Raw genomic sequence first — 14,469 nt, forward strand, 5'->3', positions numbered from 1 at the left:
GAGGGGGAGCGCAAGACACCAAGAGTAACATAAGAAAACAAGAGTCTTCAGCTATGCAAACAGCTCTGTGATGCTAATAATACTATGCTTAATGCTCACAATGACAATGCAACCATGCTGATGTATTTACCTATGTTCAACATCTTACATTTAGTGTGTTTTCTTACTAACAATTACATATTAGCAGTAAACACAAAGTACAGTTGAGGCTGATGGGAATGCCATTAGTTTTGCAGGTATTTGAGGTTCAAGGTAAATACAATTCATCTTCTAGGGAACATGAAGGTCTGTATGAAATTTTGATCCAACCCATCAATAGTTTTTGAGACATTTCAATTTTTAAAAAAAAAAGTTAATCTCATTAGATGAAAAGTAAGATGATCATCAAAGTCAGTAGGATTCATCATCTGGAGAATATGAATGTTTCTACAAAATTCTATAGCAGCCTAGATGCAGAGATATTACATTTAATAAATGATGATGGTGCTGCAGGAAATGTCAGATGATCACCAAAGTCTTTACAGTTTATCCTCTGGGGAACTTGAATATCTGTACCAAATGTATTTTAAGGCAATCCACATAAAGCATTTTACACTACACAACAAATGTAAACCTTAAAGTGGCACTAGAGGAAAAGTGAAATGATCTCTTGTCAGTAGGGTTCATCCTGAAAGAATAACAAATGTTTGTACAAAAATTTCTCAGCAATCCATCCAACAGTTTTTGAAACATTTCAATTAAAAAAAATGCTCACAATGAAAGATGAAATGTGAGATGATCATTAAAGTCAGTAGGATTCATCATCTAGGGAACAAAAATGTCTCTAAATTAAAAAAAAAAATAGCAACTGAATAAATGATGATGGTGCTGCAAGAAATAATAATAATAATAATTTGTCCTCTGGAGAGCTTGAACATCTGTAATAAATGTCATGGATTCATTTAATAGTTGTCAAAAAATTAACTCAAATTCACAAATGTAAGCCTCAAAGTGGTGGTATCAAAGCCAGAGGGGTTCAACCTGAGGGTACCAGGAATTTTGTAAATATTTTCTGTAACCCAATGGTTGTGAAGCATTTTAGTAAAAAGAAATGTTGATCATACAATGGCACAAGATGATTCTTCATACAAATCTATCCAGTAGATTTAAAGATATTTCACTAAATAGGCGAAAAGAAAGGAGGGTTCATCCTGACAGGACCAAAAATGTCTGTATAAAATTTCATTGATCTAATGGTTAAGATATTTAATCTGGACTAGGCAGACCCACCAAAAATAATTAAGACATATCATTGAGACAAGCAAGATGCCGTTATTTTTTTTATTGTCAAAGAAAAGTGGAAAATAAAATGAAAACAGGAAAGTAAGAGAATACATACAGTGTCTCTGACCTTACAGAACCAATCATGAGGTAAGATGCCATTATTTTGCTTCAAAATTGTTATTTGAGCGAGAGGAGCAGACAAACATTTCACTTTTTTAACAGAGTCCTTCCTCCTGTCAAAGTGTGCTCACACCTCATAATACACACACTAGGGAAACTGTTGTCTCGAAAGTAAACTGCACGAATAGACTTCTACAACTGCATATAAAATATAACAATTATTGCTGTACATCAATTGCACTTTCACACATTTTAGAGGAAAATGGGAGCAATAAGTGTATGTTTAAAGTTAACGCTACTTAAATCGTATGAATTTTGTGACACATATCAGATCTTTTGTTCATGTACTGACAGCTCCATCTCCATCGCTGCATCTCCCTCACATGCAGTACTAAAAAAAAGACATTTCCTCTTTGTAATAAAAAAAAACAAAAAAAAAAACACTGCCACCCTGTCAAGTCCCAAGTGTTGTTCTTGGCACATATAAGGTCAGGTATTCATTTACAAGGCATCTTGGCCTTTTGGTGAGCTTTTTAAGGTCTTAATAGTTTTTTGTTAAAGAATTTAGCCTCTGGCTTTTTAACTTTTGCACCATGAAGCTCACACATGTCCTCGACTGCAGACACAGGATCAAAGACAGTGGTTACCAAATACTTTTACAAGGAATATTTCAGTCTGATTTGAAACAAGTTTCCCTTATTTCTGATGATTATCAATCTAGTTAAACTGGTCCTAATTATTTTGGAAAAAAATGCATACAGAGAAAAGTTAGTATTAAAAACCCCACGCAAAAAACAAAACCCTAGTACAGTGAATCACTCCTACACCAAACATCATTTGGCAAGTATGTCATTATTCATCATTGTAGTGCTGCTGTCACAGTATTTACATATTAAAAAAATTCTGAACAACAAATGATTTCTCTGTCAATCATAGCCTCAGCCTTAAATCTACCGATACTACTCGCTTATTTCTTCCTCTTTAAAACCTGTGGATTACTTGTCTTCAAAACTTATTCAGGTCTGATGAAGTGTACAATTACAGCCTGACAGCACACTTTTTATGATGTAAACAGAGACCATAATGTGTCATCCTAAAAGCCTGTTCAAACCCAAATTTTAAAAATGTGTTGAAATAAGTTCCTTCAAAAGGATAAGCTTGCATTGGTGAAGTGAATCTATGCAAATGATTTGAGTTAAAATCCATGTTTTAAAATGTGCGTCATAACTAATTACTGAATATCCAGAAAGAGCCTGCCTTTGCTGTCTATTATAGCTTATAAGCAGTGTGTCACCATCCAATTTTATGGAAGTTCCTCTCTCAGAGTACAAACTGGTTAACACATAGTCAGCAGACAAGAGGACATGATACAGCTTCAGCTAACAAGCCTGCTAACCATGGATGTATTATTTAAACTGGATAGCAGAGTCCAAGACGGTGCAAACTGAATCTATTAAAAAATTGTTTTCCAGGGCACAAAAGCCAAAAAGTTTGTCCCACTGCACATGCTCATTAGTGTTTCTCCTTCTGGCCCATAGACTTGATGACATCACTTTCCTTAAAATCAGTTTTCAAAGCTCTGGAAACGTTTACGAAAGTAACACCTCATGGTTGCATCGGGGAGGCTGAATATTTGTGGGCTCAGTCAGAAATTTCAAAAGGTCCCCTGAAGTCATTTTTCAAACTTGAAAAAAGTCGGAGAAACCTCTCTGACCCTGACAACAAAATCCAGTATGGCTACTCTTCATGCATTAGCAGTAGTAAAAGCTGTCGCAATATACAATTTATTAGCACTTCTTTCTTATTTATGTGTCATTCAAACAGTTGTACGCACAGTCCTGTCCAACTTCCACTACATCAGTGGAAATGTTGCTACGGGGTTTGAATGCATGAAATACAGTGATACAGTAATGCATTGTTATCAGCTTTTAGCTAGCTGTCAGCTAACCTGGCTAGAACTGGTGTTAAAATCTTGGTTTTCCGACTTTTCTAAGTTGTGTTGGAATGCTGTCAACTCGTACGTGACATCATTCCCAGGTCCGACCTCCAACTTTCGCAGTAAATGGAATGCAACCTAAGACAAAAACTAGTACTCAGACTTGTTTTGAGTTCAAGCATTTCTAGGAATGTATTTGTTGTAGTACTGCAATTGGCCACTGGGACAAACTTGCAGCAAAGTGGCCGCACTTTGTCAGGCTCCCTTCAAACATCCATGCTACTAACTCACAGGTTAGTTACTACGGAACTGAGTTTCTACAGCACAATATTTTGTGAGGACGAATTATATTCACTGTGCTGGTGTGACAAGGTTCTAATTCTGAAAGTTAGTTTGTGTTTGTCTTCAGTCTTTTCATGGTTCACCAAAAGAGATCAGACATAGGTTTGTGTTCTCCAGGTTGACGTGAAGTACTTTTGCACATTGTGGCATCTTTGTTCAGTAGGCATTAGAAATGTACTTCCTGCATGAATAAGCATCAAAATGTAATTCTAAAAATACTTTAAACATCTTGAAAAAGACAATAAGGGTTGCTTGAGTGTAAAAAATGTCTGTTATTCCTCAGTGAGTTTTTAGTGTGAAAGAGGACCAACTGTTCCTCAAAGGAGGGTGTCAATCCGGGTGCTCGGATCTCCGCCTAATGAGTCTCCCAGGTCAAAAAGCTGGTCCAGGTTGACCGAAGAGGTACAGAGGAAATCGTTGCGGCCTTGTTCCTCCTCTTCTGGCCAGGGGCTCTCCAGGAAGGCGGTGGCAAGGAAGGTCTCCTCATCAAAGTCTGACACATCATTATTCCTTTGGTTCTCCGCCAACACGTGGATGTCCGCAGTCCCCACAGGGGCTTCGACTAGAGAGATGTGGGTCCCCCGCACTGTCAGGTCCTCCTCTTTCAAGATGGGGCTCAGAGGTTCTCCTCCCTCCAAAGTGAGCTCCCCGCTGAGGGCCGAGTCCAGCAGGGCGTCCCAGTCAAAGTCCCCCTTCAAAGGTCCGATCTCTTTCGGTTCGTCTGCAGAGAGCAAGGGGGAGCTGGAGCGCCGGGGGGCTTTGGCGCCGCCAATTCTGGACCCCAGTTTCCTCTTGTGCCCACCTCTTCCCCTCACCACCGGCCAGGACCCCAGCATGGTCCCTTCAGCCATATGGGGGTCCCAGTTCTGGTCGGCACCAGTTGCCTCTTCGAACTCCTTAAGGAGCCGCTGGGACTCTGGGTTGATGCACAGGCCACCCTGACCTCCTGTGGGGCTGCAGGGTCCTCTGGATTGTGGCTGGAGGTTGACCCTAAGCCTGTTCTGCAGGGCTGGGTTGATCTGGACTGGTGGCATTCGTCTCTTCTTATAGGCACCACTCAGGAGACGCTCAGCGTACTGAGGGTCAATCTTCCAGAAACCACCCTTTCCTGGCTCGTCCTTCTGTCGCGGCACCTTGATAAAGCACTTGTTAAGCGACAGGTTGTGTCGGATGGAGTTCTGAAAATAGAGATGCTTATTTTCAGATGATAGTTCACAAACAGGTTTATTTTTTTAAAAAACTTTTTCTCAAAGCCACCTATAAATCTGAAACTAAAGCCAGCAGCTCTTTAGCCTAACATAGGATAAAGACTGGAAACATGGGAATACAGCAAGTCGGACTCTGCCCAAAGGTAACAAAAACAATTTATCGGCATCTCTTAAACTCACAGATTAACAAACCCAGTCACACTCCTAACTCGTCAAATACTGATGCTTGGTCAGTAGCCCCTCTGAGTCAGACAGTGACACACTGAGGCACCCTATAGCAGCAGCATTTTTTGATGTTCTGAGCAACTGGTGCAGTATAAACAAGGAGACTTGGACTTTCAAAGGAAAACTGCTGTTTGTGTCTTGTGTAAAACCAAAAGTCATTAGAGCTATTTCAATAACAACATAGTGTGCTAGTATGTGTAGTAGACTGTGCTATTGATGTGTGCGACATGTCACATAACATTATATTACATTACATTAGTGACAAACTTATTGTTAGCCGAATGATGATGTTTGTTTTCTGTGAAAACTTTACTAGCTTTTGTCTCCTAAACCTAAGGAAGTAAGGTTACATTTTTTTGTTTGCCTGTGTTCTAAATTTATTTTGAAAAGAGACTGTAATCATATAACCAGTGGAAACTATACATTTCCCAGTAAATCAGTTTATTTTAAAAAAGACAAAATTCATGAATGTGTGTAAATCAACACACTGCCCATGAGCATCCAAAACTGACGCTGGAGGGGTACCTGGAGTGTCATAGCTTCACATGAAGGGCTACTGACCAAGTGCTGCTATTTGACAAGTTGAGAATATTTTTAATTAACATGTTGTATTTCATCCATTTAACGAATACAAAAACTAAAGTATTTACAGCTAAATAAAGGAATTTAGTCAAGATTTTGTTTGTCATAGTCTGGCAATCTCTTGGTATTATAGCACCCCTTATGATTTACTATGAATACTCCAGGAAGTCACTGCTCCTGACCAAGAAACAGTCCCACACACAACTCCCAGTAAACTGCTACATCTTGTTTTTATACTTTGGTTTTTGTACAGATGACGCAAATGAGACATGTTATTCTTTTTTTTTTTTAGAGATGTTGAGAGGGGCAGGTGGATTTTGTTACCTTTGGCCAGGCTAGCTGTTTCCCCATGTTTCCAGCCTTTATGCTAAGCTAAGCTAACCATCTGTTGGCTGTAGTTTCATATTTACCGTGCAGACATGAGAGTGGTTTCCATCTGAACATCCAACGTTCTGCAAGGAAAATAATTTAGCTCAAAATATTGAACTAATCTTTTAAAGAGAAGCTACCACAGCCTATCTGCAGGAAGTAAAGATGGCAGTGCACCATACATCAAATTAATGCGCTGTGTACCATTGCATTCATCCACCTGTCGCCTCCTACTTCTTCTTCACTGGAGTCTAAATAGAGCAGTGACCCGGCGACCTTTGTTAAATATTATCTGCCCCATGTACTGCTTTACAATAACAGAATGCTGTGAGCCAGACGCTGAAACACGGGAGTACAGCTAACAGCTTCATCAATCATTTATCCAGCTAAATTAAACTTTTTCCTGAAAATTCCTGCCCTTTGGAGGGAGAATCTGCTGCGCCTCCCTTTCCTCCTCCATCACTTGTTTATGCTTAAGCATTAAAAACTATGTGCAAAAGCAATGCAACAAAAATAAAGTAAAGCACTTATTCATGTTTTCTAGTTAAGTTTTGTGCAGCTTAGGGAAGTGTTGATGCTCTGTGGAATTATTAATTACCCACAAAGCTAAGTCACTAATACCTGAGAGTGTGGCAGCAGGCCCAGGCCTCTTTTTACTGTGCTTTAACCCTTTGGAACCTGGATCACCATCACTTTTCTGTATGTTGAGTTCAGATGCCTCTTACAAGTATAGAAACCTTTTATTTTAGAAAAGTATTTTTAAAAAGCTAGCTTTTTTGTTTTAATTTCCGTTTTTTGTTTGTTTGTTTGTTTGTTTGTTTGTTGGCTAATTTTCTGAACTTGTTTACTAAGTTCTTGCTGATTTTTTTGGGTCATTGTCTTCTTTCTATGTTTTTCAAAGAAATCAAGACGATTTGCCCAAGTTACATAAGGGTTTCATGCCAGCTGTGATTTGACCTCAGAGAAACACATGGAGGGTGTTGGAAATTAGTCCTCTATTGTGAGGTGATGTGTGTGCTTGTTTGTGCGTGTGTGTGTGTGTGTGTGTGTGTGTGTGTGTGTGTGTGTGCGCGCGCGCGCGTCTGTGTGGTCCTTTACCTGCCAGGTGGGATCAGCATGTCGGTAGTAGCAGAAGTTGTCGGTGATCCACTTGTAGATGCAGGACAGAGTGATCTTGGTCTTCTTGCTGGCCTGCATGGCCATGCAGATGAGTGTCGCGTATGAGTACGGCGGCTTGATGTGCGCGTTGGTCTTGTAGTCCACCTCATCGGGGCAGTGACCGTGAGCCACTATGCCGGGGAGGGACTGCATCCTGCTGTAGGCCGCAGCTGTGGGCTTCCCCGGGGTCAGGGGCATGCCGATGGAGGCGGGGTCCCCGGCCAGAGGGGAGGCCGGGGCATCAGAGCCAAGCGGCTGATGGCCGAACAGGTGCGGCTGGTGGTGGGCCTGCTGCGGCTCGTTGGCACCGAGGATGGAGAACTCCTGCAGCCACTGCAGGCTGGTCAGGCTGTCATCCAAGTTGACGGAGCTGCAGCTACTGATGCTGTCGTTGTTGACGATGTCCCGCTCCTCCGCCTGGGCAGCGGCGGTCACCACCTCCTCCTCCAGCCCCACAGAGCCTTCAGGCCAGGGGTCCGCACAACTCAGAGACAGCATGGCTCTCTCCAACACCTCTCTGTCACCCGGCTCCTTCTCTTCCTCCTCCCCCTGCCACCTCCTGACAGGAGCGAAAATATACACCCAACTTCAACAAAGTGCGAAAGGGCAGGGCAATTTGAAAACAGAGCCTCTGTGTGCGCGTTTGTGCGTAAAATGGAAAACTTTCAGATTTGTTGATTTAAATCCAATGGCAAGTCTGTCACCTTGTGTTATGAGAACATGTAAGATGTAAGATTCTAAGGATCTGAAAGCCCTGCTGTCTCTGAGCAGCAGCCCTCTCTGTCTCAAAGAACTTTCCTGAAAACCGCAGTGCGCACCAGACGCTCAGCGCAGAAAAGAGCGCACGTCTTTCCCCACTACATCTGTTGGCTTTAAACCTACACAAATGTATTAATTAGTTAAATAAAACTTTAAGAAACAACTACAAAAAATTGTTTTGTTATAATTTAGATTTAGCGTATGTCCCCTTTGAGGAAACCCGCACATTTGGGGCGTTACGCGTAAAATGTGAATTTTTACTGCTGAGTCCTGTACGGTCAATATTCTAACGCAATTATATATTATTGTGAGTGTAGTTAAATATAATGTTTGTTTTACTTTTTGTTTATTGTAATGCTTATAATAACTTTGTATTAACTTATCCAAAGACGCACGGATAACCTATTTAAGGCCCTCTGGAGCAATTTACAGGTGTTGATATATAAAAAGTATATTAAGGTAAAAACTCACCTTCGGTCTGCTGTTTTGTTGAATAGAGACCTTTTAAATCCCCAAACGAGCAGCAAGTATTGAACGTTCAGCCTCCGCCTGCTTTAGGTGCACCTGTTGTCAACTTGTGAGTGAAAGAAAAGAAAAAGAGGAATTCCTGTGGATGCTGTTTGGCGCGATGTTGGGCGCTTCTTCTGCTCTGTGGAGGTCTTTGTATAACGGGTGTCAGCGGGCTGCAGGATCCGTCGGGGAGGCAGTTTAATACCTGGTGCAGGAGGTTTGTCTAGCAACCATAGAAACGGTACACCCCCCTTGTAAACAGCTTCCCGGGCCTCCATTGGCCTGCTGGTTTCTATAGCGCTTCATTTTTAATCACTCTCAAGTCAACTGAGGCTGCTGCCGTGCAGGTGCTCAAGCTGAGGCCCGGGGACCCAACAGGGGACCGTTCTACTTTAACAAACTAAGGATTACTCTAATTCTAGAGTGATTAAACTCTAGTTATTTCATTAATTTCAGAACATAAAAGGGTGGCTGGCTGTGGCCTAAATATAGCCTGAATGTAAAAATGCTAAATATGAAGCTACAAATAAACAGAGGCATCTGAAATATGCAGCGGTGGAAAGTCACTAAGTACATTTATGCAAATTCAATATTGAGGCACTTGTACTTTAGGTAAACTTGATTATTTCAGTTATTTCAGTCAACTACTTTTTACTCCACTGCATTCATCTGACATCTTTTATTTAAGATTAAGATGAACCTTTTAAAACCTTAACAAATTGGTATGATTCAAACATGGGAAGATGGTGAAGAGCAACCCAAGGAGAAATTATCCCAAAATTAGTAAGACATTACTAAAACATAAGAAAATTATCTGAAAATAATTTAAAAATGTAAAACAAAACAAAATAAAAAAAAAAAAACAGCTAGCTCAAGATAGTTCTAAAATAATATAAATCTAATTATAGTACTTATATAGTTTTCTAGACATTTTTCATAGTTTTTAGTTGTATCTAATATTTTTAGACACCTTTTGTCCCCTTTTACTAATTTTTATCCATATTGTGGAACACTTCTTGCCAAGTTGCTCATTATTTTTTTAATCGTGTTTTCGAAAAAATCAAACCAATTTCCTCAGGTTTAATAGCTTTAAATGCTGAATGTCTGAAGACACCACAGGAAAACTGATGTTGATCCAGGTGTTAAAGGGTTAAAGAGTGTAGCTGACATGTCTCCTCTAAACTTCTCACATAGTTTTATTTCAATCATTCTTCAAATGATCAACTTTTCACTTAAAATTTAAGACAAGATCAAGACAAGTCCAACAACTGAAAACAGAACATAGTTTCCTCTTCTTTCCCATTAACCATCTCACGACCTGTCGGATTTATCAGGTGACCCTTTGTAGGAGTCTGGCCCCTGGCTTAGGACTCACTGGACTAAACTAGCAAATGGTGTAACGTAATGAAATAGTACTTGGTTTTATTACTTCAGTATGTTTTGGAAGTATCTTTACTTGAGTTTTTACATTTTTGTGAACTTTCACCTTTGCTCCATTACTTTTCCTAAAATAGAATGTATAGTTTTATTCCACTACATTTCTCCTGCACATTTTAGTTACTTAAAATAGGGAGGACGGTAAGATGGGAGAGAGACGGACAAATGAAGGGATGGGAGGAAAGGGAAAATGGATTTTGTTCTTTAAATCCTCTAAACTGTGAAAAAGACCTTGTTTTGCTTCAAGTGTATGCTCCATTGTGTATGCTATGAAAAAAATAACTTCATAATTCTCTGAATTAAGGCCTACTTGTAAATTTACTTTCAACACTTAAATGGGTTTAATATCATAAAATTACTTTTGATACTTAAGTATGGTACATATCAGCTACTTTAAAAGTTATACTAAAGAAACATTCTGATTGGTGACTTTTATACCAAAGTCAATTTCTGGTAAGACATCTGTACTTTAACTCAAGTTAAGCCTCCAGGTACTTCATCCACTGCTACTAACTTTATATAAAGTAGTTTAAAGTAGGTCCTCCAGGAGCAGCTCCAACATGCCGCTCTAACGTCAATGCTTCAGTATACCTAATGATATCACATAGAATCAGATATTAGTCACAGGAGACATTTTACATGTACACAGCATGTACTTTTACTACATGAAGCTGTACATTTACTATTGATACTTTATAATCACAGGGTTGATGACACTTCATACTTTTACCACATATACTTTAAATGCATTACGCTGATGATAATACTTTAGCACTTATACTACATTAGGCTGATAATAATACTTTCGCACTTATACTACATGGCGCCCATTTCTCTTGCCAATACTTAAACTACATGAAGCTGAGAATACTTCTCACTGAAAAAAAAGATGCTTTGGACTAGCTTTAAAAAAAAACTTGTTACAGCTAAATGTATTGTACTATCTCAAATAACACAGAATTTGGTAAATACAATTACATGTCTATGTCTGTCTTTTTTTCTATTTTTCTTATCCCTAACTTATTTCCCTCCCCTGTACTGTGAGCATTGCCAACCCTGAAAAAATTCCTTGTTCCTCATTTGTTGAACTTGGCCAATAAACGTGATTCTGATTCTGATTAAAACCTAAAATATTTGTTTAATGTCAAGCAAGATGTTTCTTTGGCTGATGGCAAAAATTTACATTCACATAAAGTAAAAACATTTATTTAAAAAAAATACCATATGTAAATACCAATGTATAATTTTATTAGTTTTTCAACTTAAATGTTTGATTCAGTACAGTCGATACTATATCATCAATATCAATATATTACTTTTAGTCCCAAGCCAAAAATGTTATTTCATGTTGGTCAATTTGATGGCTTTTTTCTGCTTTTTTTTTACAACTTAAATATGACCATAAATAAACAGCAATAATATAAACAAATTTTTACTAAAAGATAAAACTGATAACATTTTTAACCGTCAATGTTCAATGTAGTTTACGTACTGTTAATAAAGACAGAAATATTTTCTTCAAAAGATCTTAATGTTTATTATGTCTTTTGCACCTCCTTTTCAGTTGTCGTGTTACTGCAGTGGGATTTTAAATGCAGGACTGTTAGTTGTAATGACGTACCTGCTTGTATTGGGGCTTTAATTTGTCTGAATACATTTTCCACAGCTGCTCTGCTGTTTGTCCACATTCTGCACGTATAATGAAAACAGAAGAAGAAAACAGCTCTGGCTTCATCTTTGAATAAATTTAATCAGTAACAAACTAACTTTGGACTTGGAAGGGAGGGCTGGGGGGTGGAGGGGTGAAGGAATGTACTTTTGTTCATACGTCAGAAAGGGAGAGAAAGGCGAAACAAAAAGGTTTGGCCCCTTGAACGTTCTATTAGTGTGGCTGAGTGGTTTCCTGAGGCCCCTCACAAAGACAACTGTAAAGCAATAAAAAGGCTTCCTCATCTCTTGAGTCCCGATGTCTCTTCAAAGCTGGACCAGGAGGACAGTGTGCCGCTGAGGACGGCTGCCTTCAATGGGTCAGACACTCCACTGTGTCTCATCTCCTCCGCCGCTGATCTGAAAGAGATTACACTAATTTAGCATCACTCCTCTTACAGATAAGCATAAAAAAGAAATAACAAACAAATAAGTTGAAACAGGTGTGCTTCATTCACTGGATATGGAAAGTTCTGGAGATCTACTTCAAAATAAATGTGGCGCAGACAAGATGAAGGGAGTACGAAGAGACATAGTTTGACATAATATTAAAAAACATAAAGAATACATAATTTATACTAACATTTTACATGTGTAGTAGCCAGGGGAGTTTTTTGGGTTTCAGGACATTGTAGGCTCAGCCCAGACCACAGTAGGGGGATCTGGGGGATCCTCTGCTAAGAATTTATTTATTTATTTTTTAAACAAGTTCCTTTTTGATTGTTTTACCTGCACTCAGACACTTTTTTGCACTTAAAGTACATGTCTCAATCATTTAAATATTAAAATGTGCACCTTAAAAAAACGTGTTGATTTTACAGATTATGACTTGAGATGTTAAAAATATTAGTAGTCATAGTATTAGTAGGCTTTTGCGTAAAAACAGAATACCTCACAACTGCTATCATAAAATATTTAACAGGAAAATGTATTAGCTAACATTAAATTTGTTTTTGGGAGATATTACATTTTGTTTAACTCACTCACTCACTTGTCAGATACATGTGTTGTAGTAAGGCACTGTAGCCTAAATCTATTAGCTTCCTGAGGTCTCTCCTATGGTTTTAAATTACATATTCGCAATTATGGAAGAAATATTCAGATGTGTAACTTGAATAAGTCTTGCAATCTAACTCAGGCTGTTAAATATAGTTTAGTAAAAAGGACATTATCACCTGCTGAGGATGTAATGGAGTAGATGTTTGAAGCGGCATAAAATGGAAATATTCAAGTAAAGTAAAAGTACTTTCAAATTGCAGTAGTGAGAAACTGTATTTAGCTGCTTAATACCACTAAAGCATGCAAAGATTGAAACAAGAATGAAAAGTCAACTGGGTCAAGATTAGCAGAAGCACAGAAGGGAGCGTGGCTGTGTGGCGCTTTAACAAGGTCTGCTTCCTGTCTGTGTCAGCTGACAGAAAACAAAGCAGCACAATCAAACCAATAAAACCAACCCGATCAACGCAAAACATATGATCTATGTCACCGCTGTCACTCTTGTTTCTGATCACAACATTTATCTGTTTTGCTGCATTGTTCGAACTCCTCAACCAGCCCCCATCACATCACATATCAACTCCAGCAGAGGTCAGAGGTCAGAACAGGAGCAGCCAACCAGAGTAACCTCAAAGAGAGAAGAGGTCAGGGAGACGAGTCAGGACTACAGAGGGATTATAGTCTGATGGTGGACTTGACTGACAGTCAAATCAGACGCATATAAACACCCATTGTCAAATAGCAGATCGCTGCAATACAGAAATTTAAGTTATACATGTTCCTTTTCCATCTACTCAAAACATCCTGCAGAGTCAATGTTCAAGAAACACAAGAAGGAAAATGTTTGATAAGCAAGAAAAATACACAAAAAATATGTATTTTTCAAAACCAGCTGAAATCAAAATAATTAACCACGGGCTCACAACATCAAATCCTAATAGCTGCTCCGGAATAACTTACACTGTGAAGGGTGGTGAAATAAAAGTCTACTGATGAATATTTCCCTACAATAGTTACAATGATTTGCAACAGGTTTAGAGAGGTAAAAGGTAGGATACTGTGGAATTTCCCTGTCTGAGAGAGGTGACATACACTTTACAAAAAATCTGGTTCTTTTAACAATGAATTACTTGATTGTGTTATTTAATAACTTTCACCAGTTTCAGCTTCTCTAATGTGAATATTTTATGCTTTTCTTTGTCACATATAAAAATTAACTAAATGTGTTTGGGGTTTGCATTGTTGGTTTTAGATTACTTTGACCACTGGAGAACTGTGATGTAATCGTTGTTTTATTTTTTTCTCAAATGTTTTTAGAAAAAGTGATAAATACAGATCATGGCAGTGTGAAATCAGTTTAAAGTCTAAATGAAGCTGTAGGTTGAGTTTTGGGGACTTTTCAAAGTACAGTGGTGTTATTTGGTATACCATAGACACCCACAAGAGTTGTGTATTAAAGTACTTCAAGTTAATTTGTCTTTTAGATCTGAATCTAGCAAGCATGTCTTGTCTGGGCCTTTTTTGTGTTTAGAAGTAATGCTAGCTGTTGGACAGACGAGGGAGCCAGATACTATTGGATGAGAGTAAGGACCATGTTCTGTCTGTCTCACTGTAGTGCATGTGAGGACCTTAATTGGAAAGTATAGAAAGCTACAAAAGACAATATTTGGCATCATTATTACCAGACAAGGAGCATACTGTAAATGAATATAAATATGTTATTACTACTAAGTAACCCTCACCGTGTGATAATAGGCTATTCATAATTTTTTACAAACTAAACAGTCATGGAATGAGAAAATTATCAGTAATAGTTTAAAATGAGCTCCACCTTAATCAACTACAACCTACTTTTAC

General features: G+C 38.6%; 1 protein-coding gene across 1 annotated transcript; it reads right to left on the reverse strand.

Annotated features, from left to right (window-relative positions):
• Positions 1–2,123: 2,123 nt before the first annotated feature.
• foxj1a (forkhead box J1a) lies at positions 2,124–8,512 on the reverse strand. The gene is made up of 3 exons (XM_042504560.1): positions 8,434–8,512; positions 7,144–7,762; positions 2,124–4,839 (listed from the first exon to the last, which is right to left on the reverse strand). Exons 2-3 carry the CDS (start codon positions 7,699–7,701, stop codon positions 3,979–3,981), a joined length of 1,419 nt encoding a protein of 472 aa, XP_042360494.1. The 5' UTR covers positions 7,702–7,762; positions 8,434–8,512; the 3' UTR covers positions 2,124–3,978.
• Positions 8,513–14,469: the final 5,957 nt, after the last annotated feature.

The sequence above is a fragment of the Plectropomus leopardus genome, chromosome 17, assembly GCF_008729295.1.
Source record: "Plectropomus leopardus isolate mb chromosome 17, YSFRI_Pleo_2.0, whole genome shotgun sequence".
In the NCBI taxonomy this organism is placed as follows: Eukaryota; Metazoa; Chordata; class Actinopteri; order Perciformes; family Serranidae; genus Plectropomus; species Plectropomus leopardus.